The 27,707-nt window shown below is 39.5% G+C and overlaps 1 protein-coding gene across 2 annotated transcripts; it reads right to left on the reverse strand.

The window, feature by feature from the left end:
* Window positions 1-1,475: 1,475 nt before the first annotated feature.
* On the reverse strand, window positions 1,476-23,937 carry alg6 (ALG6 alpha-1,3-glucosyltransferase). 2 transcript variants are annotated; one of them, XR_015089083.1, is made up of 15 exons: window positions 23,778-23,937; window positions 23,504-23,588; window positions 22,989-23,078; window positions 22,745-22,833; window positions 22,481-22,563; window positions 21,256-21,320; window positions 20,264-20,449; window positions 19,566-19,701; window positions 16,998-17,083; window positions 14,329-14,413; window positions 14,029-14,099; window positions 13,195-13,263; window positions 11,506-11,698; window positions 4,885-5,143; window positions 1,476-2,103 (listed from the first exon to the last, which is right to left on the reverse strand). XR_015089083.1 is itself a non-coding variant. In XM_086048102.1 (14 exons), the coding sequence occupies exons 1-14, from the start codon at window positions 23,857-23,859 to the stop codon at window positions 4,946-4,948; spliced, it is 1,518 nt and encodes a 505-aa protein (XP_085904228.1). In that variant the 5' UTR covers window positions 23,860-23,937; the 3' UTR covers window positions 3,658-4,945. The 2 variants fall into 2 exon arrangements, 1 of the variants encoding a protein (XP_085904228.1); XM_086048102.1 differs by lacking the exon at window positions 1,476-2,103 and having other exon boundaries at window positions 3,658-5,143.
* Between the last annotated feature and the right edge of the window lie 3,770 nt (window positions 23,938-27,707).

Genomic DNA, 27,707 nt, shown 5'->3' on the forward strand with positions numbered 1-27,707 from the left:
TCATTCCACATGAATGATTTATCACTTCACACATAATTGATATTTTATTTTATTTATTCATATATATATATATATACATATATACATACACACACACATATATATATATATATATATACACACATATAAATATATACATATGTGTATGTATATATATATATACACATATATACGTATATGTATATATAGATGTGCGTATATATATATATATGTGTATATATATGTATACATATATGCGTATATATGTACATATATGCACATATATGTACATATATGCACATATATATACATATATGCACATATATATACATATATATATATATATATATATATATATATATATATATATATATATATATATATATATATATATATATATATATATATATATATATATATATATATATATATATATATGTATATATATGTCATGTCATCTTCCAAAGCGCTTATCCTATATAGGGTCGCGGGGAGTTGCTGGAGCCTATCCCAGCCGTCAATGGGCGAAGGCAGACTACACCCCGAACTGGTCGCCAGCCAGTCGCAGGGCACACATAGACACTGTCACTGAGCGGGAATCGATCCCACGCTGCCCGCACACAACTCAGGCGTGTGTACCACTACTCTATCAGCGGACATATGTATATATATATACATATATATAAAAAATATTTTTTACCCTGACATGTATTAATTATGATTTAATTATATTATTTAAAATATAAATATATTTTTTAGTTTAATTAAGCAACTTTTAAATAGCTGTCCAATGTAGAGACCACTTTGCATGAAAGGGTTAAAGCATACTTTTCCAGATATTTATTAGAGCTCACTCGATTAGGAAAAAGGAGGAAAAGCGAAACCATTCAGTGTGTCTCTTTGATTTCATGTCAAACATAAATCTGAGAGAGTCATTGCCAAAACAAGCATGTACACAAGGTATTAAATGGATCCAATTTTGTCCCCATCACATCAAAGCAAGAACAAAACAAGTCAGAACTTGGGCTGCCAAGTGCGCCCTTTATTGGCCAGTGGCTCAGAGCATCTGATGCTCCAGCACCTCTCACTGACCTGCTAACATTTATAGTTGTAATGGGTTTTTTTATGCCTATGTCATTAACTCAGAGAAAGATTGGAGAGTGAAATTGCATGTAGCGTTTTTCTGTGGTATTTCAAGTTTATAGCATTATGCTCAGATATGTCACCTTCCATCATCTCTTTTAGGGGCCTGTCCTGCCGCTGGTTTTGTGCAAAATGTGCACGTCTTTTGAGGCGGCCCGTAGTGGTATGAAGGACTTGAAATACATTTTTAATATTGTTGAGTAAAACCCTTTGGAGATGTCATTTGTATCTAATTACTGGTTCTGTTGCTTCCCAATAATCAGTAGTGATTTGGCAAAATGTATTCATATGATTGCTTGGAATTGTATAATTTAATAAGGTAATAAAGCTGGCGTTCACTTTGGGTCATTGGCAAAGTTTTATTTTGTTTTCTGATCAAAATACATTTGTACAAAATAACTTGCATGGTATGTAAAAAATATGCAGTGGAAAAATCGAGAAAAAAAAGGGTAAGCACCATCCATTGAGGCCATTTAGATTACAAATGAATCCTAAAGAAAGACAGTTTCACCAAAACTAACAGCATTTCAAAGTAAAGTATTCAATACATTTGCCAGGAGTGATATGGAATAGATCTCACTATTCTTATTTTCAGCTAATTAATTTAGATGAAACTCTAACTGTCCTTTTGTTTGTACAGTTGTAGTCTTATCTTGTGTTTTGCGATAACAACCAGTTTCTTTTTTACACGAGAAATGTTGAAAATTGAGATGTCAGGTGAACCTGCAATGCAGATCAACACATTATGCCTTTATTATTATTATTTCAAATCATTTTCATATCTTGAAGGAGGCAAGTCCGATGACATCAAAATGCATCCGCCAAAATTACCCGCCCGGGTTTTAAGCAACACAGCCACACTATTCCTAACTGTGCAGACATTAGTCAGTCCCCTCTGGCAGCTGTGAGGTCACGCAGCATCACCATGGAGGTGGATTTGAACACACAGTGGTACAAAGGAGAACCAGCCGGAAACTGTGGCTGAAAAAGGACAACCCAAGTTGTTTTTCAAACCCAATAAAAGCACATCAAATGACCAATAAATGTAATTGTGGCATTAATGTTTGTACACAGATAATTTGGTTTCTGCCTTACTGCCAAGTAAGCCAAGAGCCATTCTGCACTTTTGCCCCACTGTTACAAAGCAGTGGCGCTAATTAACATATTATCCACTTGCACATCAAGTTTTGGTTTAATGAAAGACAGACTCGCCATTGACTCAGCAGTTGATGAGGCCTGATGAGGGCTAGCACATTGCGTGGGACAGATCTGCCCCTAAAATGAGCCAATTTCACAATGGTAAAAAAGCTTTTAAAATGTCTGTAATTTCTGATCCTTGGAGTATTTTGACAAAAAGCATCTCACAGACAGGTTATTATGACACCTGGGAATGGTATGAAATTGTGGAAAAATGCATAATACTTCTAAATTTCTCCTTGTATATGAACACTTTATGACTCTCAGGAATGTTACAGAATTGCCTTTAATGACCAAATCAGAGGGCAACTAGTACCTGGAATGCAATGCGTTTTCACTGCTAAGTTCCACAGAATGTGTAAATCCTGTTTCCCCAATATGGTCTTTCTTACCCATGATATACAATACTGTATAAGTATAATGGCCACACCATTAGGTACACATACATAATTAAAGTGGAAGTCAACCTATACATATTTTTTTCAAGAGTATGTTCTATGCAGGCCCAAAAGTTGAAACATAGCATTCTGACTAATATTGCGTTTGTGTAATATGAATTAAGCGGCAAAATCCTCCCTTTTTAGCCATGTCAGGGGCTGGCCATTTTGTCACTTCTGTGGACTGAATATGACATCACAAATGCTCAGGATTCACGTGATGACCAATCATGGTTTAGCTTCAGAAAACAGGTCAGCCGTGATTGGTCCTTACCTGAGCCCTGAGCAACTGTGATGTCATTTTCAGTCAACAGAAGTGACAAAATGGCCGCCCAGAGATGGCTAAAAACGCGTGGATTGACTCTTATTCCACAAACGCAAAATGAATCAGAATGCCGTGTTTAAACTAGTGGGCCTGCTGGGAACATATTCTTGAAAAAAATATGTTTGGGTTGACTTGCCCTCACACAGGAACTGTATTAAAAAAAAAATACACACACTCACAGTGGAAGCTCAAGTTACAAATGCCCATTTTTATGTACAATTTGAGTTCCAAAATTTTCTTCAAAAAATTACCTCTATGTACTATTTTCAATATACAAACTGTATTGACATGGACAAGCGAATGGATCTATGGTGTAATTCGTCTCGCTCTGCATAACCATCGTTGGCAACGTGCATAACGCATTGCTGTTGATCTGAAAACTAGATTCACCCAATCACAGATGCCAGAAGCAGCAGTGTTGAATGAACGCGGAAGCTGGTCACATGTTGACTGACCCGTTGAACTTCTCCCAAAGATGTAAATAAAGCACTAAACAAACAGAATGCCCCTTAAAGCGGAAGTCAACCCAGACATATTTTTTTCAAGAATATGTTCCCAGCAGGCCCGCTAGTTGAAACATGGCATTCTGATTAATTTTGCATTTGTGGAATATAAGTTAAGCAGAAAAATGCACTCGTTTTTAGCCATCTCTGGGCATCACATGACATGACATCACAACTGTTCACAACGACATCAGAACTGTTCACAACGACCAATCATGGCTGACCTGTTTTCTGAATCTGAGTCGTGATGTCATTTTCAGTCGACAGAAGACAAAATGGCCGCCCCCAGAGATGGCTAATAACGAGTGGATTAACACTTATTCTACAAATGCAAAATTAATCAGAATGCCGTGTTTCAACTAGTGGGCCTGCTGGGAATATATTCTTGAAAAACATATGTTTGGGTTGACTTCTGCTTTAAGAAAAGAGAAACTGCTAAAGGGAGTGTTATTGGAAGCGCAAGTCATACATGCGCAGAAAGATCTCTGCTCTTCCTCTCGCATTTTGTGACCAGGCTACGTAGGCGTCTTTGTTATGATTTTTATTGGACACATGAGAAAGCACTCGCTGGTGATCAAAAAATGTGTAGGAAATTGATCTTTTAAATGACCATGTCGGATCCCACGTATTGATTTTTGTAACAGAAAAAGATAAGTTTCCCTGAATTGGTATGCTAAAATCAATTAATAAATTAGAAAGGAAACTGACATCACAAGAAACATTTGAATCAGAATTTCTCTATGTTATTATGGAAGAATAATTTTTCAAATAAGATCTGTAGTCCTCTTCCCTTTTTTTCCCTGCTGTAGCAAAGTTAAGGAGTAATAAGTAGTTATGTGTTTTAAGTGTTTTATTGATAGTGTGTTGTTTCACTGGTTTCTATATTGCATTATATCTGTTTTTAACCACACACTGGTAAAAATAAAAAAGTAAATAGAACTTAATTTTGGAACGGATTATCGCATTTCCATTCATTTCAACTGAAAATATTACCTCGATTCATAAATGTTTGAAGTTACAAATGAGCTCACTGAACCAATTACCGGTAAGTTCGTAATTAGAGGTTCCACTGTATGTATGTGGATTTCTTTTTTTGCAGTGGATGCATTTCAAATATGTTGGTTGCCTTATTTAGTTACACCAGAAGAGTTAAGTACCGGTATCAGAAACGTTTGTTATACTCTGCAGCGCAATTCTGCAGTACCTGGGCGGACGTTCAGGGCTGTATAAGTGTCATTTCCATTTGGTGTACACTGGCAGCGAGCAAAAGGCCCCATACATACTGAAAACAAACACATACCTTTGTGCGACACTGGCTTTCTTAGGTCACTCGCAACTCTATGCCTGTGTCTGTGCTGGATTTATTTGTTCTTCTTCTGGCCTTTTTTGCCTGGCAATGCACTGAATTGGACGACGTTGAAGTAGACAAATGTCCCCAAGAAATGAACAAAAGAAAAAGTCGACACTAGCACAGGAAACAAGTCAGGCAAATGAGGTGGGGGGGAGAGAGCACCGCTTGCGATGCTCAAACAGGTCATGGCCGACACGCTGATGTAGAACTGGAAAGCAAAAAGAGGGGTTGCCATTAGTGAGGGAAGAGACAACGGCGACAACATTTCAAAAATTCACTTGATTTCCACACTTATTTTATAGCCTTTAAATAATGTATTCCTCACAAACCTGCATTTTGTAAAGACCTAAGCCAGTGAGTTATTTAAAAATGGAAAACAGAGGTAGAAGTTTGAAGCAAGTTTTTCAAACCCCCGTCCAATTTTTCTGAACCACCTTTGGGATGTTTATTCAAACTACATCAGGGTCCTGTGTTAAATTCAAACGATTTGGACGTGAATAGGAAGACATACGTGCATCCGTCTTTATAAGAGGTGCCTTTGAATTGTCTTAAATGAATTTGGGAAGGCCCTACTGAGGGAGAAGTGCATCTTTCGTCCTCTGCACTAAAGTATGAAAGAGGCCATATTCCAGAATGGGTTTCATTCACTGCAGTATTTTAATGTAAAGTCAGAGTTCAGTTTAATAACTTTGATTTCACAGATGTATGTTCCAATATTCATCTGTGACACGTCGCTAATTGATGTCTCTATTAGTTCAAGGAGCAGACATTATCCAACCATTTTTCTTGGCTTATCATGTTCATGGTCACGAGGAGCTCGAGCCCTATCCAAAGTGACTTCAGGGGAAAGGTGGACAACATCCCGAATTGGTGGCCAGTCAATCGCAGGCCACATGCAAAGACAAACAACTATTCACACAGTCACCGAGTGGGAGTTGAACCCATGATGCCTGCATGGAAGTCAGACGAGAGAGTGAAGCCACAATGCTAGCGGGCATCTGAAATGCGAAACGTTTCAGCCTCCTTGCACCATGAGTGCTTTTCTGGACTCCGTGATGGAATTTTAGGTGGAAGGAGCCAAAAATCTAAACACTATCGAGGACAGAGGAACTTGCAAATCGAGGATCGAGAACCACCCGAGGTCCCACAGCTGACAATACTGATTAAAGCCAAAAACAAGCAATGACGTTCAAGGAGTTGCCTGAGGATTTCAGGGACAGGATTGTGACACGGATACTAAAAGAAAAAAAAAAAATCCTGCTGCATTGAGAATGCTATCATTTCTAAATGAGCAAACTGATTTTTGGGACAACTTTGCGCTAGTCTAGAACAGCGCAACTTTCCCCCAATATCTTCAAATGATCTATGGTAGTCAGCCAAAATGACAGCAGGGTTTTCAGTCACCAGCAAGCTCCGAGAAGAATGTGTCTACCAATTCTATTAATTATAAAGGTCACTTCACTCTTGGAAACATAATATTAAACTACATTGAGATATCTAGGCCCTGCTGCAATCCTATCTTCAAGCTCTTCAGGCAACACCTTTGATCTCATGTTCTGGTGTCTGCTCTCCTAGTCGGTGACTATCTATCTACCCTTGCAAGAAAAAGTATGTGAACTTTTTGGAATTACCTGGATTTCTGCTTAAATTGGTCATCAAATGTGAACTGATCGTAGTTGAAGCCACAGCAATAAAGAAACTACGTGCTTTTTTCTTCCAAAAGCTTGCATGTAAAATAAAGTTTATCATACTATCTTGTGTTAAATCACATGACTGCCCTTAAAGAGGAATTCAACTCAAACGTTTTTTTCCAAGAATATGTTCTATGGGGAGCGGCCATTTTATCACTTCTATCGACTGAAAATGACATCACAGATGCTCAGGGCTCAGATAACGACCAATCATGGCTCAGCTTCAGAAAACAGGTGTCTTCTGAAGTGATTGGTCGTTACCTGAGCCCTGAGCAGCTGTGATGTCATTTTCAGTCAACCGAAGTGACAAAATGGAGCCCCAGAGATGGCTAAAACGGTTGGATTAACTCCTGCTCCATAAATGCAATATTTATCAGAATGCCGTATTTCAACTAGTGGGCTTGCATAGAACATATTCTTAAAAAAAATATGTTTGGGTTGACCCTTTACCGGGATAAAAGAAAGTGTGATCCCTGGGATTATTGTTTAAAGGACACTGCAGTGATTTTACACACATACAAACAATTTGATTTGCATTAAGTGATTGGGCTGTAAAATGTGCAATATTACAGTGTATACTGGGTGTCCTCCGTTTACAGTGGAGTTGTGTTCGCACTGCAATGACTAATCACTAACTCATGTTAACGCGGTACAGTCGTAAAATCATAATTACAGGAAATATTTGCATGAAAAACACTTAACGGTGGTACGGTGGTAACTGAGTGTGCATTCTTGTGCTGCAAGATGACGTTCTTTTACACTGCGCACCGTTCGCAATGTCAAAATGTCCAATTCCAGGACCATCGTGAACCGAGGATCCTCTGTAGAAGTCAACAAGGTTTATAGTTGTTGAAATAAAGTGAAACATTTCTGACTTAGTTCCTGGCAGAATATCCTTTTGCTTTGCTTTTGAGCATTGCTGGACATCCCTCCTTGTCCTCCTTAACGACAATTAATCACCACACAGGTTTATTATGCTACGCTCCCATGAAGAAAGTATTTCCAATGACAGCCCCCCCCCATCCCAAAAAAAAAAAATAGGCCTGGCACCTCAGGCTAAAAACTAACTGTTGTAATGTGACTATGATTTATCAAACCAAGCAGTAATTTAATTTAACACCAGAGATGCAAACAGCTGATGGTGAGAGTGAGATCACTTCTATGTCTATTTAAGCTTTATGACCCCAAGATAAATCAGTGAGTACGATCGAGGAAACGCCTCGTGCCTGCGCCCGCCCCACCAGCGCAAACCCATGAAACCCTATCACCGTCACTGGTGCTCGCTATTTATGCTGCTTGTGTAAATAAATACATCCAGGCAAACGTGTGTTAATGACGCACGCTATAAAAAGACACCTTCTCTTAATCTCTGACACTCTACCAGTGCCCCTTTTGCTATGGGCCTGGCCCTGCAGTCCCTCCATACACTGCGCAAACGTTCATAAAGGGTTCACGTAAGTGCTGACAAAAGCGTGTTTAAAATGAGAGACGGACCAGCCGATAGGCGATCACGATTTGATCCGGCTTGACAAAAAGGCGGATAGACGGACAGCAGAAGGGTACCCAGGCTGCAGAGGGAGGGCGAAAAACGGACTGGCAGATTTGAGTAAAATGCCCACCTCTGCCCATTACAATAATAGAACGTTTTTTTCTTCAAATTCGTCTTATTTTTCTTCTTCTGTCTTTTAGGTGGTTCGCAAACAACCTTTGGTGGATTACTGCCACCTTCTGAAATGGAGTGTACGCCGGCAAAATACCGTTTCACAACTTCTTAACCCCCCCCCAAAAAATAGAAATTTAAAACTTAACTCACAAGAACTTCTCTGTAAAACTGTCTTCGTATTTAAAGCAACTTTATTACTTAGTCAGTCTGAGGACCTCATGATTCTCTCTTTGGTGCAAACTGCCACCTGCTGTACATATACCGTCAATGCAGTCTGGGTTGTGTTTCCGTCTCTTGTCAGCAAAACAGGTGTTCGTCAGTGATAGACTGTGAGGTCTGTTCGGACTTAACCAGGTTAGTGACGATTACACATTTGGACAAAAATCCACTTCCGCCTATGCCGTCTTTTTTTTTTAAGTTTCCCGTCTATCGTCAGCAAAACGGGAGTTCAGTGACGGACAGACGGACTGCCCACCTCAGCTAGAAAGTGGGGCGATCGATCTGATACGATATCAGCAGGAAGGATTCATACATATGAACTATTTATACTAAGCATTTGGGTTACATAAATTCAGAGAGCAGGAGCGGAGTCTGGAATGGAGTGCTTGTGTATGAGTGCACATTATGTTTAAGAAGGAGTTTATTTAATCTTTATATTAACCCGTTTATTTGATTTTTTCATAGCTGAGCTAACTTATTTAAGTCTTAATATTTAGTATTATATGTTAAAATAAAATTATCTCAATTCAACCTCTTTTTTCTTGGGTTCAATAGCTAAAAAAACAAAAACAAATCAATATATATCAATATCAACCAATATGAAATACTTATGTCGTGAGATACTTTTCAGCCATCTTGCCCAGCCCTAGTCTATACCAAAAATCATTTGGCCTCACTGTTTTTAGAAGGAAGTGTATAGTGGCCAATAGGGATGTTCCGATCAAGTTTTATGACACCGATACCGATCACGCATGAGTGAGATCGGCCATTACCGATTCTGATCACATGATACCTGTATATTTTTCCATTTATTTATGGTGACTGCTATTATGCAATGTTATCTGAAAAAATACAGCCAAATTATTGCCGTAATTTTGACAAAAACCTATATATATTTTCAAAAGCATGAAGAAATACAAAACTGTTGCTGGCTCAATACAACAATTACTCAGTCACAAAGATAATTGACAAACCAGCTTTTAGTAACACAGTTTTTAACAGATCAAAAGAATCAGCAGTCTCAAAAGACTTAATTATGCAAAAAGTCAAACAAATAACATACCACCTAATCATTGCATGGTTCAGAATATAATCAAAGTAGAAAAAATATGCAGGCTTCACTTGAATAAACTATTTAATGAGTTCCTAAATTGAAACGACTCGGGAACTTGGTTTCTTGTCTTGTGCATAGACAAACTATCTCGTGCATTTGTCAACGAGAAAAAAGTAACATGCATAACACATTTTGGAACACATATGCCTCGTTCGAACATTGTCATTAAAAGCAGTACGCGAGCGAAAAACTCCCTTGTTAGACTCAACATCGACACAGGACTGACATCCGAGCTCCATTTAACACTTGTAAAACTTAAACAGGATAATACGCCTTCTTTTAGGAAACTTTCGATGCCACAACGCACTCTCTGGTGGAGCTACGTCTGTGAAGTCTTTGCGTCCCGGTAGCACGTAGCTAGCGAGGCTCGAAGTGGGCGAGCAGACGGCAGAATCGGGTGTCTTCCACCACCGAGAATGGTTGGTCGTCAAGTCCGATAAATGTCATTATTTTCCTGGTTATTTGCGTTGCCTTTTGCCTGTCGCGCTGATATGGGTTTGAGTTGGTCAGCATGGGCTGCGTTAGCTGCCGTTTCAATGTTGCTGCTGCTTCAACGCAGTGAGCCTCGTAAATTCACCATAGTCTCCCAATTGCTTGTTCTTCAAATGTCAGATTAAGTTGGTTGTGTTGAAACTTGTGGCCATGCTCACCCCCCGCGAGGTACCTTTTCATGGCATATATTACAAGACGCAAACTACACAGCACACCGCATGAGCTGCAGGTGACGGATGCTTTGATTGGCAATAAAAGGCTTTGATCGAATATGCCGATCACGTCATTTTTCACGAAAATCAGCCGATCATTATCGGTACCCGATCGATCGGAGCATCCCTTGTGTCCAATCAACAAAACACTTTTTTTTTTTGCATTTTTCCATGAAGTAAAGTATCAGGCTAATTTCTCTCAAATTTAATTCACAAAAGTGTAAACAAGTCCTCTTCTCATTGGTGTGTTACACTATCATGCTGATATGATGTCACTGTATTTACATCACACTTTGCCGACGCCTCACCATGGTTTAGAATTTGTATTTGAATCCATACCACAACAAATTGAACTGTACCGCTTGGTGGAAATGTTTCCATTTAGTTGCCTCTTAAGAAAGAAGTCAACCCCAAATTTTTCTTTCCAATAATATTTTCTGTGTGTCTCCACTAGTTTAAACACTGTATTTTTGATTAATATTGAATTTGTGGAATATGAGTTAAGCAGCAAAATCTACCCATTTTTAGCCATCTCAGGGGGCGGCCATTTTTGTTGTCAACTGAAAATGACATCACAGTTGCTCATGGCTCCGGAAACAACCAATCATGGCTCAGCTTCAGAAAATTGGTGAATGCAGTGTTTAGTCTAGTGGGGCTGGATATAACATTACAAAATGAGTTCTACAGGACTGGCAGGCGAGCACTTGCTTGTTTAAGAATAATTTCGCTTAACGGACCCATACCCAAAGTATATTGGATATTTTACTCGAAAAAAATTGTATACGACCCTCTATCTCCATACATTCTACCAAGCTGTAATTGTGTCTGGATTCTTCTCCTGTGATTGCAAGTCAAGTCAAAGCACAATTACTTATATAGCCCTTAATCACAAGAAAGTCTCAAAAGGGCTTCACATGACCACATTTGACAAATATTAATGACTTCCCCTGATCTTCTGGGGAAAAATGAGAAACCATGAGAAGGGACCACAGATGGGGGAATACCCCATCCAGGATAATCAGGCTGCAATGGATGCGGAGTGGGCAACATTTAACACGTATTATGTTGCTATACAATGTTAGTTGAAATAGTGTCAAAGTCAATCAAATGAAACGCGGCAGGAAGGCAACTTGGGTCAAGTGGGTCCCTGCCTAGTTTACAACAACAGGTCACACTAACCTTCCATCTCATAATCCAAGCCAGGTCCATTCTGGGTAGGAAGAACAAGATCTTGTGGTAGGCTCCCAGTGCAAGCTGTTCTTCTGAACAGTGCTCCAGTGCTGACAGTAAGTAGGTGCTGAAGAAGAGGAAGGCTAGCGAAGTCACCACATATGGAACCAGAAGACCGTCCTTCAGAAACAGAGGCAGCATGCTGTGCAGGCGGACATGGGGTGGAAAAAAACAAAGGTGGTTTTAAAGGGCAGCTTTATGTATGATGCAATTCAGCCCTTATGTATGATGCAATTCAGCCTGAACCTTGACACTCAATACTTGTAAGATATATTACATGGATATATATATGTTTGCTGAGTGCAGGGCAACAGCCATGCTTTTATCTCGGCAGTCCTGCACCAACATTTTGTCCCTGAGCGAGCTAACTATGACATTTATACAAAGCTTATCTTTGTTTGGCGGATGACCACGGACAAGAACAACAGTTGACTCATACTAAATCGCACAACACTCCAACTATCAAAAACCTCTCAATTCTCAGCCACTCATTCTTTTTCTTTCTGCAAACAGAAAAACGCCCTATTCAACAGCTAAACATTTTAGAATCACATAATCAATTTTAACAGAGTGGTTACATTCTGCCCTCTCGCTGTTTAGCTCGCGCATTCATTCAGTCAATTATGCAAACAAAAGATGTATTTTTTAGATAATAGAGCATGGAGAGGATGCACATTATATCCATGTCAGACTGTACTGAGAAACTGGAGAATGACCTTCTGTCCCTATACAATGCACACTTAGACAGCAGGCATTCTGACTATGTAGGGTAATCCCCATGTATCCTTACCCTAAACCACACACACAACAATTAGAGCTGCCGGAAGAATTTAACAACAGCTGGTGAAAGTTGAGGAAGCACCTGAAACACTACTTGTCTTTCCAAAAGCCATCCTCACCTTAACCCTACATCTCACTGACATTTTCAAGACTATTACTATGACATTTGCCATTTGATAGCTCTCAGATTATAGACGATAAAAGCATGTAAGAATAACAATTAAACCATATGTGGAAATGAACTGACAGATTTATATGGACTGATGACTTTATACCAGGTCATTACACAACTTTGGCAACTTTTTGCAATGAATGACATCAGTTTATTATTTATACGGTGTGTTCTCTCCGGAAACATTTACGTTCATGCCAATCAGTCACCTTGACTCAAGTTCTGCTTTTGGTCGAGTGGTTAAGAACACCACCTGCCAAGTAACGTCGGAGGGAGGGAGACCAAGCTGAGAAGGATGCAATGAGAAACATACACACACACCACCCCCAACCCTTACCCTCAAGCAAGGCACCGAAAGCCTGAATTGCTCTCCAGGTGCACCATAAGTCGCCTTGTGATCCAGTCTCACTAATGCTTTAACACTGAAATGGGTTAAATGCAGAGGACATACAATATTTTGTGAATATAAAAAAAAAGCTCTTCAAGCCTTCAATATTGTATCCAGATTACTTTAATATCTGAAAGATTCAAATTATTAATTGAGCATAAACCGTAATAAAGTACAACTACATTCTGATTCAAGTCCTTACCAAAAACAGTACAGGACAACTGTAATCACCAACAATACAGAGAAAAGATCATCGTTCATTCATGAAATTGATTTAGAAAGCCACAGTTTGATTTACCTGAATGTAGAAGCTTGCAGGAACCAAATGCACATCAGTGGAAGGTCATTGAGTAAGAGACAGACGGGCCTAGAAAAGATCCAGATAAGTGGGTTTTCAACACTGTCAAACACACTATACACAAGAGGGCATTTGAGGCTGTGTTGGGTCGGCACCAAATGTATGCTTGTCTTTGTAATGTTAACGCTAATAAGATCCACTTGAATTGGTCACTCGTCACACAGCAGTTACCCTTCGAGCAGATTCACCACACTAGTTAAGTACCGGTGGGTCTCTTAGTGTAACGGGAACCATCCATGGGTAACATTACATCAGGAACAGCAATATTTTGACATGACTTCACCATGTTAAATTAATGACTGGCTTCTTTATCAGTGTTGACAAGTGACTCTGAAGGGGGCACTTTCCACCGGCCCCTGATCCCATAATTACAGTCAGTGCTTTTTGCATATCCTGTTACAGTCCAATAATTGATCCTGCGCAAACAACGCCCGCGCTGCTGCCTTCCATTCTTTCCTAATCCTTGGACATGCATTACTGATTGATTTGTGGGGACAGGTGAGAGATATAACTCAATAGTTAATAAAGCAACAATCTACCCTAATCTAGATTAATACATGATCCCAGATCTAGGAACCAAATCCTCTGCTCTCAAACGTAGTTATGGCCTCACCCTCTACCTTTATATAGTGGTCATTTGCAAGCCCTGCCTCTTTGATGGTGATAAATTAGAAGCAAAGCTCTGTTATTTAGCAAACTCTAAGAATAATACAACCTTTCAGCTCTTGGCAGATGATGCCATTTTTCAAAACTGATATTTTTTTCTGCACTTACAAGGCTGCCAAGAGAATGGACTTCTCATGTACTTGATAGGAGAAGAGGAAGAACCCCAGAGATGAGTTGACCTAAAAAGGAAGCAGATTTTGTATGATTATTCAACCTAAATGAACCTCAACAGCACTTAGACATGTTGTAATGAGATAACAAAAAACAAACAAAAAAAGAAAAATTGTAAACAAGCAAATCTATTTACACCCCTAACATTACACTTATGCAATGATAGAATGGGTAAAAAAAAATTAATGGAAGAGTCATATGTGGAAGGCTGTGCTAAATTGTGCCCTAATCACTCACCAAGGTCAGTTTAAACTGCCAGAATGTAGGTTTTGTCAGCAATCTGATGCAGGATGGTAGGACTACCAGGACAGTGCAGGCCAAACTGAAACAAAACACAAACACAAAAAGACAAATTCCCATTGGAGTTGAAAAGCAGGTTGCATCCCATTCCAACCGAAGAGATGGCATACAGTATGATCTTATACAAGCACAAGTAGCAACCTTATCTGATATATTAAATTAGATATTTGAAGTTACTTTCAAATTGGCTGCACCAATTCATAACACATCCGTTACTTGGTCATTTTCTATACTGCTTGTCCGTATTAACATCGTGGGTGAGCTGGAGACAGTCCCAGCTGACTTTGGGCGAATGGCATAGTATGCTCTTGACTGATCGCCAGTCAATCACAGGGCATATACTGTAGATACAAACGCGCTCACATTCACATCTATCAACAATTTAGTCTTTGATTAACCTAACATACATGTTTTTTGGGACATAGGAGAAAGCCAGAGTGCCTAGGGAGAAAAACCCAACTGTCATCATCACACCAGTGGATCCTCTAGATTACCTATATGGGAGGTTCTTGTTATGTAGAAGAACCAAACACTGTCCTCCTCTCTGGGGACTAGGGGTGCAACTGTAGGCTAAATCATGTTTCGGTTCGGTTCGTTTTTTTGGAAACTTCTGTTCGGTATATTTTCGGTACAAAAAAAAAGACTTTTTATTTTTTTTTATTTTGAAAAGATGACAAGTAAACTGTACTTTTAAAAAAATATATAAATAAAAGCGAACCATATTATATTATATTCTAAGAAATTACACCAGAATAAAAAATACACTAACAATAAAGTGCTCTTCATTTTGTAAATTATTAAGACACTGAAATCTTTAAACACTCAGCAGCAACAGCCAATGACAAATCTAAGTATTCAAGTTAAAGCCAAGTTGTCATTACAGTACATATATACACTTTTTGTGATGAAAAAAATACATACAATAACAGTTACAATTATTGCTAACTATATTAAAACTATTTTTATAATGAAAAAAATACAGTAACTTTAAAAAGTCTTTATGAAATTGTATACACTTTTTAAGCATTGAAATCTTTGAATGTTCAACAGCATATTGTAACGAATTGGGTTATCTGTGTTGTGGTCGGATTTGTGTGTTGCTGAGTTGTGATGTTTCCGAGGTTCATGAATGCATTGTACGGCAAGCGAGTGGAGCAGCGGAGAAAGAAGAGCGCGAGCAGTTGTACTTGGATTAATAAAAACGAGATAATTAAAATACGTCTGAGGGCGTGTTGCTGGATGACGCTACAATATGATAAATCTCGCTATTGAAGTTTGACATTTTTGCTCCCTTGTCTAAGAAACATTCACAGGCGGATGATGCCGTGCATGTTAGACGTGCTACCTGCCGCCCATCTCATGTAGCAATGTCGGCACACAACTCTCAGACTTAACCACGTACCTTTCCTCATCCGCGATTTTAACAGGCCAGCCAGAATGTACGGGGACCTTCGAGCTCTGGCTCTTTTCTGGCTCTCACTGTTGTGCCGCTACTCTCGTCTCCCGCATGCAACAGTCAATAGCGCCCGTGCGTAAGCTCGCGCTAATAAGTGGACCGAACCGAACGCAAGTGGACCGAACCGAACATGCCATACCGAAACGTATCAATACACCCACGTGTACCGTTACACCCCTACTGGGGACCATTAGTTTAACCCTTCAATTGTCACCTTCTGAGGGGGGAAGCAGCGGGGGAGAGGGATTAGGTGTTAGTATGTGTTGAGAGGTCGGTCAGCAGATTTAAGGCGTCAGAGCAACATTGTGTTAGCACAATGAATTGTGTGCCAAATAGAGAGCTGTGTATAACAACAACACTGCAAGGCAGACATGGCGGAACTCTAGTAATTCCGTACATTCACTGTCTACCAGTTTGCATGTCTTATATGCAAGGGTGGTGTTTTACAGTCCAGAAGGACACCGATACTGTTTCACAGCTTATTCATTCTCTGTACATAGCACACCAATGCAGAAGCATTTAGCAAACACCCAGTGCCAATAGACAAGTGTTTTTCATTTGTTTGAAATTCACCACAGTCAAAGAGGTCCAACTTGATCCCAGGACTTAGCGGCCTGGCAAAAACATGCTCATGCAGCGAACATAGGACTCCTATATTTAGAGTGATAGGTTATTTAAGCACAGTCGTCCACGGCACAACTGTTATATCAACTGTTTCCTCCCAGTGATTTACAGGATCTCGGCTTTTGTTCAAAATAGCAATTCAAAAAAGCTTCCTGTGTATTATAGATCTGCTTTATTAGATACATTTTCACGTTCTGTAACCTTTGTTTTGCTGTGTACAAACAACACAGGCCTTACTCAATATCTCCAAGAGCAACCAAAGCTCTTGTCACCACATTTCTAAAAACAGCTTTGACTTCATGTTCAGAAGGTCCTCACAAGATGTTTCTACCCCACTAGAACACAATATTCACAGCCTTGGGCAAACTGTTTTCCCACTGCTTCACACTGGAAGACGTAACCACAAGAGACAGGATGAAGAAGAACAAAACACACGCACACACACACACTCACACAGAAAAATTACAGAACAGAAAACAACAAAAGGCAGCAAATATCAAGGTTTTAAAACAGATGATGATGTTACCTTAGGTAGAGTTGGAAGTCACTGGACAGAATGGATTTGATCTTAATCAGGACGTTCAAGCTGCACCATGTGTTGGCCACCTTATCCTGTCCACATACAAAGTTGGTTCAATGATAAGTGATGACATGCAAACTCATCGTCGTCACACACATCAGACACTAAACACTTAACAAGTGCATTAAAGCATGCTGAAAGCATTTATCATTGGGCTATACTGTTTGGACACGTGCCATTATGCGTATACAAGCACAGTCATAACTGTGAATTCCATTTTATAGACAAAGCAAATAAGTTGAGTAATTTCCTCCTGACAGCGCAATAAATGTTCCTTGAGGCATTCCTGGGACAGTTCCACAGGACAGCTCCGAGGTGTGGCAAGTAGCCCCCTGTCAGCATGGGATTATTTGTAAACTCACAGATACAAGGTCGAAGATCATACTATAAGTAGTTTCTGCATAACCAGCGGATCTAGACCAATCACAGGACACCGCCTAACAACTGAAGACTGTGCTCAAAGTTGTAATGTTTTGCAGGAATACGTTTTTTAATCATGAAATCTATGAAAGCTTGCGTGTGAAAAATTACACGATGTATACATCTTCATTGACGTGTTACACTCTTCATATTTTAATTGGGAGACAAACGGTCGATAACAGGCCATCATTTATTTAGGGGAACCAAATTTGTGTCCACATAACTACCGTAAATCTATACAGAATTGGCTACAAAAAGGACAGTGTAAGTAAGACAATATTTTTTTTCTTTAAATAGTCAATAAAATCTTCTACAATTATTTTTACCTTGTTTGTATATTTTTGTGAATAACTTACAAGCCCAGCTTCAAGTCATGTGAATATTGATTTATTGTAACTTTTGGGTAACAATTGAGTCACTTTGTCGTCTTCCAGTGTTTTGAGAACAGATATTATTAAACTAAGTTAGCTGCCACTCTGCACTATAATGTCACACAACACAGAGACCACATGACTAGATCAGCTTTATCACTCCGTTGGTCCCGGACCACACGACTAGAAATCCTATTTCTGGCCTATTTCTGTCTCTCTTCCATGCTACAGCTGCTCACGGCACAGCTGTGCGGACCCTCGTGTTAGCCCTGTCAGCAATTGGGCTGTCTGTCCCATGTTATACTGCCTCAACTGCAGCCCTCTCTGTTTTCCCTGTCGCCCCACTCCGAATACCACCCTGGGAATGTTCTTGAATGCCACCTAAAGGCACCACATGAACGGCGGGGTGGTGGTTGTGGGCAGGGGGGGGACAATTTCAAATGGGGCGAGTCGGCGAGAGTGGTGCGGCACTGTCACCTATAAGTATGTCAGCATTTCACAGGGAGAAGCATTTGCTGCCATTTTTGTGAGCAGGGGGCAACCTGAGACGGACGAATGTAGTTCAGTGGGTAAACTTACAACTGCTCCAACCCAGTAGTCGCCACAAGCACCAGTCACTGCTCCTCCCCTTCCTTGCTACCCCTTCTCGCCGTTTCCTTACTCAAAGTGTAGGATTATGCTCACAATTTCACAACTAGTTCAAGACAGTGTGCCCCAGCAACCTGTCTTGTTGTCATCGCCGGCTCTGGCATCTCGTGCTAGGACTGAACAAATACAGTCGCAGAGCAGCCGTCCCTTTTTAGTTACTTCTCGTGCATCATTTTCAAAACCTGTAAATATGCTGCATCGGTTGTCAACAACAATCAAACTCTCATCATTTTGAGTTAACTGTGAACTTGCCCCAGACTTTTAATATTAAATGATCAAGAATTTAGAAGAGTCTTTAGGATTCATTGAGAAGCAGAAGTGCAAAGAAGATCCATAGAACACAAAAATATGGGTTTACCCAAGACACAAGAACCTCCTGTATACCACACATCTGTGACACCTGGCGCTGGGTTTGAGACCAAGATGTGAAGCTTTGTGTCATGAGGTTTATGAACAGACCCTTTTACACAAGAAGATACGTTTCCTCTTTCTACACTGGCAAATACAAATGGACTTCATCCTTTACCAGTAATTAATACAGCATCCCAGCTGGAGAAATGGCCCAGCATTCGTAAATAGTGCTACAATGCTGTCGTGCAATAAACAATAAGATCATTACATCTGAATCATTCATTCTTCTTGACTTTTCATTCCCTTTCCCAGAGTTTCCCAGAGACCAGAGTGTAACAGATCTGACCTTTCTGAGATTTGATTCCGCTTATCTCTTTCAGATTGGCACTGAATGACTTATAACAGTGTTTGCCATGCTTAGAGGATGGAACCGCTTGAAAGGCACGAAGAGGTTTTGCTTGACCTTAATGAAAGAACACATCTTGCTACATTTTTTCACAAATCCATGAAATTAGAATTTAAATTCCTCAGTAACGACACTTCATTCCCAGGAAAACGTCTGATCGTTACTAATCCGTGAACCAATTTAGTAGATCAATTATCATCTCCTACTTATTTCTTCGAATAACATATTTGAGTTGCAAGCCACAATTCCTAGACAAGTGTAGAATTTTTTTCTCAAAATGAAGATTAGATCACTCACATTTTCCTTCAACTACTGTACCTCAAACAGGCCTCGAGCCACTGGAAAGATTCTCCTGAGCACCTGCAAGGTCTGAGCTGGGTCAGACAGGAAGGGCAACCAGCAGAGAACAAAAGTCACCAACACTGTAGCTGTGACTCTCAGCAACATCAACAACCTATATTTAAAGGATTACAAAAACATTCATTTAAAACCATGAAAAAACAGACTTTGTCACCAAATCAAATATGAACGTCCTTTTTACATTTACAATGATTTTCCAAAATCTAAATCTTTATTCGGCTGCACGTCCTTGCTTAAGGGATATGACCTCTCTTTTTTGGAATGCAGTGAAAGCCATGCATCAGCTGAGAGTCTTCGGCATAGGTCAGACCATGCAGTGATCTTGTCAGCTGTAGCTGGGAAGCTGCCGCACTCACGGGCATAGCTGAAGAGTTTGGGCATAGCTAGAGTGTCATCTGGACATATCTTCCCACCAACCCTTCTAATCCAGCTCTCCATTTGCTTTAAATGCCCTTGGAACATTGTTACTAGATAAATAGACACAAGTAACAGCATCCTAGCTGATTACCTCAGTCATTCTGTAGCCCTCCAGTGAACTGTGCCTTCTTTCAAAGTGACAGAAGAACTGAGGTCTTTGTAGGTTGGGTGATGATGTGCATCAAGTACAACAAAATACAAGTTACATACTCATCTGTCCGAACATTGGGTACACTCACCCTTTGCCCATTAAGCCCATTTTGACACACTTTCCCAGGAGGTAGCAGAAGAAGGGCAGAGCATGGTAGAGCTCCATCTGTTTGTAGTTGAGGGCCAGGGAGAAGGCCATCGAGCCCAATCCATCCCAGCCCAGTCCCAGAGCCAGAATAGCCCACAGTCCAAAGCCCAGGCTCACTGCATTGTACCTTGTACTGTTAAGATCAATATTGTAAACAAAGTGTTTTCATGTCATGCCAAGATCTGTGGAGGTTAACTACTAGTGTCAACTAGATGAAAACATTTGTTTTGTCAATTACATTTTTATTCTAAAGGTCTGCCCCAGGAACAAGGTATGCACCACATGTAGTGGGGCATCCTAAATCTGTTGCACAGAAAACTTTTCCTACCTTGATAGAACTTTTGTTGTAGATTGGAAATACATTTTAATGTGAATGTCTTATAGGTCAGTGGTCTCCCGGAGCCATTAGATAGTGGGCCACACAAATAGATTGTTTTTAAAAGGATATATTTTATGTTTATTTACTGTATTTTTTTTGCGGAGAATACACACTATGTTCCAATAGGGAATATGCGTCAGCACCCCATTACCTCCCTAAGCGATTACTTTCCAATCGGGAATATACGTCAGCCGAGCCTGATTTTATAGTTGGAACTTCTTGACCTCGCACACCAAATCAGGATAATTCCCTGCAAGAGAGGTGATATTACATGGGACTCAAAATATTACAGAGGTGCGAATTATTGTTTGTCTCTATGTGCCCTACATGTGAGTGGCGACCAGTCCAGGGCGCACCCCGTCTCTTGAACAAAGTCAGTTGGGATAAGCGAAGCGAGGACAAGCGCGACAGAAAAAAGATAATCCACTTAATCCACAAATCCACTTCTATGTTGCTGTTTAATGTTGCAGGTGAGAGATGAATCTTAAGATTCTGTATAGTGTTGTCATTAGGTCAATGAAGTAACACACTAACATGGCCCAAAGAAAGGATACTGGAAATGTCCATAATCAATAAGAACCAGCCCTGGATAGATCAGAAAGCAGAGGAGAGTGCAAATCTGGAGAGGAAAAAAAACAAATGTTATTTTAATTGTATCTTATTAATTATACTATTAATCCATAAAGGTTAAATTCAACTCATATTCTGCTGTCTACATGTGTTGCACATCACACAGTGAACCAAATTATGTGATTAGTTGATGGATGAGGAAGCCAAAACACTGTAAAATTACTTTTCTGAGTATTGTACCTGCATTAGCTGTATAAGTATAGCAGATAAATATATTCTGTTGTTCACATGAAATTCATTTGAATATGCACTGTTGTCTCTGTGAAGAGTAATATACTGTAGTAGAAAATTTAATGCATATGTTTTTTTCCGGATGAGGGAATTTCCGTTTGACAGAGGTCCGTAGGTGGGAATACTTACTGTATACCAACTTAAGTATTAATATTAGGACTAAGACATTCTATTTGTATTGCACACAATTTCACTTCTGTCCTGTTCAACGGTATCTTGGCTGAGTGTACTTGCGTTAACCAAGGGAAACTCAAACGAGGTCTAAAATGTTAACAAATGCACCTCTTTTAAAAATATCAATTTACATTGTAAAAGGGCTTAGCGGGATGAGCAGTGTACGAATTGATATTGTATTTTATCTTTAGGCAGATCCAGAGGCTTGAGAAAGTTTTCGGCCCCCTTGAACTTTTTAACCTTTTGCCATATTTCAGGCTTCAAACAAAGAAATACTATTGTTTTTTTTGTGAAGAATAACAACACCAGGTGGGAAACGATTGTTAAGTGGAACGAAATTCATACGATATATTGAACTTCATTTTTGCAGGTGCATTTATACTGAGATTGATGACACACAGGTGTACTCTATTTATCAACATCAATTATAGAGGTCAACATTGGATGATTCTGAAAACCTCAGCGAACTTCTGGAGTGCACTGAAAGTAAAGGGGCCGAATAATATCACACACCCCACTTTTCAGGTTTCTACTTCTAAAACAAAGTTTAAAATATCGTATGAATTTCCATTGCGTCTCACTCGGTGTTGATTCGCCACAAAAAAAAAAAAATCTAATTTTACGTTTTTTTTGTTTGAAGTCTGAAATGGTCAAAAGGTCAAAAAGTTCAAGGGGGCCAAATACTTTCGCAAGCCACTCTATATTTCAGTAAATGCTAAATGCCACTGGACGATCATGTCTCACCTTTCTTTTAATAGTTCCATCATTCAGCCATAAACAATATAATACAATGGCAGGGATGTATATGAGGAAATCTGCAACAAGCACTGCAACAGAGAAAGAGATTAAGTATACCAGAACTTTCAATTCAAGCATCCTTGCATCCTTAAAATGGAATATATTAATAAAAGTTGTCTATTATTACAACTTTTGCAGGGAATCTTGTAAAATTGTGCTGGTGAGTGTACCGTACATGGATTTATTTATCTTTTTTCCTAATTACCATACCTGTTGTTCTCATAAATAACTTGTGTGTTGTACTTTCATAACCTCTGGATTTGTGAAGCTGCACCCATTCTGGGTTTATTACCTTGGCACTGTAACATAAAATAAATTCTTTAATTGTTGGATATGCGGACAGGGGGAAGTCAAAATCAACTCAAATTTTAATGATTGCTGAATTGAAAAGGGCTACTTAAGTCTCTTTATGACATTTTCAGTGAGGCTTTCATCACAAAGCGGATTTACTTACACATGAGCACAGATCAGGCTGTGATACGCAGTGAGTGGGGGATAGTCAAGACCCCAGTAATTCAAGTCATTGTCTGTCGTATTGAAGTACCTGAAGGAGGCCAAGAAAAAAAAGTCCCGTCGTCACATTACAAATGTTTCAGAAATACCTGGCAATTATATCCATGTTAAATTAGATATTTTTAAATGCATAGTCCATGATGTGATTACCCTCACATGATATGAACAGTAAAAATTAGTAACCATGACAAAAAGTGGAACATTGGTTTGGAACTGCCATTGGGATAGTCTGCAAATGTATTTTTCGCAATCACAAAGTGCGCTGATGATGATGTGAAAATGCTGTGAACATACAGCATGAACACTAGACAAAGTAAAACAGCAGTCGACGTGACGCATGCATGCAAGCCATAAGGTACTGTAGTACAGCAATGTATACAATGTATTGTGCCTTATTGATATGTGTCTCAACACCTTGGGAACAAAGCTGTTCACAAATATGTGTCTAATACTGACCATTCGTGCACTGGAAGATTGTAGGTTATTTCTTGCCAGTGTCTCTGTGCTTCATAGTCGCCAAACATTGGCGCTTTTCCCGCTCCTAGAGACAAACATTAAAGTTTCATGAATGGGAAACAGACATTAAGTTAAAAAGGTAAACAGACTGCTTCAGTTCCAAACACGAGATTTTACAAACAAACAAAAAATCAATACTTTATGGACGTCTGAGCATGTTGATTTTGTGATTATTGTAGTGAATAACGCTACAAATATATAATAAGCTTCTTACCGGAATAAGAATTTAAGGACACGCCCCATCTCACGACAACGCCGAGTAAAACACATATTGAAACGAGACACCAAGTCTGCATAACTCCTAAGAGGTAAAGTTGGCTGTTGTCGTATTAAATACTGACAAGATTCTATTCAATGAGACTGTTTTCAGTCAGTGTGCATTTCCTGTAAACGTCATAATTTACACGTTCCCATTGGTCAATGATTGCCAACGATGACGTAATGAGACGTTCAGGTACCCAATGAATATCGGAAATTTTCATTTGGGCTATTCTACTACTACTTCGGCTAAGGATTACTGTTTTGGTGCCGCATGACAGATTTTTCTTAACATATTCTGGTATAATTACTCCTCCAATGTTACTTTGGCTTTGCTTGGAATTTTCTTATGTACAATATAGAATCGAATTGGATTTTGGAGTGTGGCAGAGTGCTCTACAAGACGTTGTGGAATCATCTTCCAAACGGCTTATCCTATATAGGGTCGCGGGGAGTTGCTGGAGCCTATCCCAGCCGTCAATGGGCGAAGGCAGACTACACCCCGAGCTGGTCGCCAGCCAGTCGCAGGGCACACATAGACACTGTCACTGAGCGGGAATCGATCCCACGCTGCCCGCACACAACTCAGGCGTGTGTACCACTACACTATCAGCGGACGTGTTGTGGAATCAATTTACAGAATACATATGCACGTCATGGCTCATGGTAAGGATGGTACCACCACTGCCTCAATCTGAGCCAGGAAAACCCTGCTCTGAAATTAGCTTAATTCCCTTAAGATACAACTGTATTTTTTATCCATCCACCCATGACCGAAACAGCTTCTCTTCACGAGGGTCGCAGGCATGCTAGAGCCTCTCCCAACTGTTTTCAGGCAGTAGGCGTGGTACACCCTTGGTTGCCAGCCAATCGCAGGGCACACACAGGCAAACAACATTCGCACTCACAATCATACCTATGGACAATAGGGAATCGAATCTGCAAAGTTGTTTTGAGTAACACTATTGACTTCATATTTTACTTTAATTTAATCCCACTTGAAACATGAAGCATGAAGTGGACATTTATGGCGATCGTAATAATTCAGACACAGCTCAGATAGATTCATTTTTTACGCATAGTTATGACGTGAAGTCATCGTTAGTGATGTCTCCATGAAATGAGATATTAAAGCGTCGCTTCGTGATTTTCCCCAAATACGAAATGCCACACTGGTGAATAAAATTACATTTTAAGAAGAACGGCTCAATATTTTGCAACGAAACAAGGCCAGGATGATGGTAAGGAACTTTTACCACACCATTCCGTGCTCTCCACCCCTCACTACATACACAATAATGGGGTTGATGGCATGCTGCGCCTAGCTAAGCTCATTTTCGAAAAGACCTTCAGGAGCTGCATGAAACCGGCCAAAGAGCCGCATGTGGCTCACGAGCCGCGGTTTAGCTAGGCCTGCGTTAAGCGCTGCCATCGACAACTCCTCCCACAAACACTCTTGCCAGCGGGTGTCACACAGTGCACCATTCAAGACTATCGAATGAATGCAGCAGTGCTGTATGACAAGAGTACAGTAGTTGGCTCATCAAAGATAAGGAGCAAATTAGTCTCTGTAAGTTCATAATAATTGGGCCCTGCCAAACATGCATTTCATGTGCCTCCATGGTCTTATACATTAAGCTTTTTTGGGGGGTGGCCCTATTGGGCTACCATGAGCCACGTTGTAATGGCCCTGCCAGAACCAGCAATTGCCCTGTATGATAATGTTCATGATATAAAATGATCAGCTTCAATAATGATTTCATATTCAGCATCTTTCTACTGTATTATTTAAGCCTTTATAACAATATTACTTCTGTTTAGTTATTTATTTTTGCATAATCCTGAATATTTACCATATGACAATGTCAGGGCTCTTATGGAAAGATTGTGTCTTATGGAAAGATTTAACGTGACAATGCTCTTATGGAAAGATTTAACGTGACAATGTGCACAATTGGTTAAAAAGATCAATGATGATTGCTCAACTTCATGGATGAAACTCAAAATATTGAAAATTGAATATTAAAAAAACAAGATAATGTTAATTTCATCATATTTATTTATGACATTTCTACCCAGTGGGGCCACTGTCAGTGAACTTCAGGTGGCCTGACACAGTCATGTAGAGGCCCTGGGTCAGCGGGCCACTGTTAATGCAGAACCCTGGTCCCCCTTAAAACTGAGATCTGTGACAGGTCTGGCTGTGAGAATTACAAAGATATCTCTAGTTCTGTGTAGCATTAAAATTAGTCTAGTCTCACAATAAAGTATTTTGACAAACTGAAAGCTGAAACCATTTAATTGTATATGACAAGTGAATCACTTGTTGTGTTTAAAAAGAGGTTTAAAATATAGTACTTCAAAAATATATGAATCGTGTATATAAATAAGAAACTGGTTTTGGTTTACAAATAAGATTATCTTAGATGTGTATAAAGGGACATGCCTGTTCGTATGTTTTTTATTTTTCCTGTTTGTTTTTTGCTTTTATTTATAGCGTTTGTAGAGTTACTTGAACATATTAAACATATATACAGTATAGCAGCTTTTTATGAAACAAGAGTACCTTTTATGGGTAATCAGTAGCATGAGATGGCAGTATCATGTGTAACTAGTTTTTTGCTGGTCTGTATACAGATGTGGAATTATTAAGGCCACTCTTTTACCCTCCCCTCACAGTGTAAATCTCAGCCCACGGGCATGATCTCCTATGTGACCTTTTCCTTTGTTGACACCAACGTCTTTGTTCCCAAGGTGTTGAGACATGTTCCTTGTGGTTCTGGCATCAATTATGTATAAATAATAATAACCTTGGACAACTGCTGATTTGCAATGACACTTTCATTACAAAGCGAGCAGCCAATAACTCACTGATAGCCATTAGTTATTAATGCCTGGCCACATCAGCTTTACTTTGTCATTTATTGCTTCATTTTGATGCCTTTTTAAATATTCAGTCACTGCTGTACCTACATTTACTGTCTGTGGCCTCCTCCTCCCTGGATAAGGCTATTGCTTGTGGTGTGGAAGATGACCTAGTTATTGAGGAGGAGTTTTCCAGTGGCAGTGTGGAGAGGAAGTAAACAAAACACCCTGTTCATGCAACAAACTACATTGGGAGAAATTATTTGACAACACACAATCCAACTTCTTGTTATAGATACACTTTAATTTAATCTAATTGTACTTTTAGAACAGAATGGTTAATTAAAAGGTCTGACTGATCCATTATTTGTTTTTGCATCAGAATGCTACATCACTTATGACTCCCTTACTGTCCTTGCGAAACTATGCATGAGTCTCTATTCGATCCGCCATATCTTATTGCTTGCCAATTAATTTCTTGTCAAATCTCATTTATCAGAATGCCGTATTTCAACTAGTGGGCCTGCATAGAATATATTCTGGAAAAAATATGTTTGGGTTGTATTTTTTTTAATATCTCGCATAAATCGATAAAAATTTACTTATGAGATCAGTGTAGTCTGCTTTTATGTCAAAACAAGAACCATACTGAGTTAAAATGTTATCTGAGGCACAAAAAAAAGTGCCCCAATGTAGATGATAGGGTTAAAGTGAAACTAGCATTTGTTCCTTGTCTCTTTGCTACCATTAATTTATTTTCCATAGCACTTATCATGCTTGAGTCAGGGAACGCCAGAGTCTATGCCAGTAGGGCGAATAGGGGTTAAAGCCTGGACTGATCACTGTTCAATCCCAAGACAAGACTGACGCATGAAGACAAACAACCATTTATTCTCACTTTCACAGCAACATCCAAATTAGTCATTTGGACTGTGGAGTGCGAAGATTCAATGCACTGAATAGGAACCCTTTTGTTTTTGAATGATTTTTAGGTCGTTCCAGTCGTTAAAACAAATAAGGT

The sequence above is a fragment of the Filicampus tigris genome, chromosome 12, assembly GCF_054856515.1.
Source record: "Filicampus tigris isolate MCC_2025a chromosome 12, RoL_Ftig_1.0, whole genome shotgun sequence".
In the NCBI taxonomy this organism is placed as follows: Eukaryota; Metazoa; Chordata; class Actinopteri; order Syngnathiformes; family Syngnathidae; genus Filicampus; species Filicampus tigris.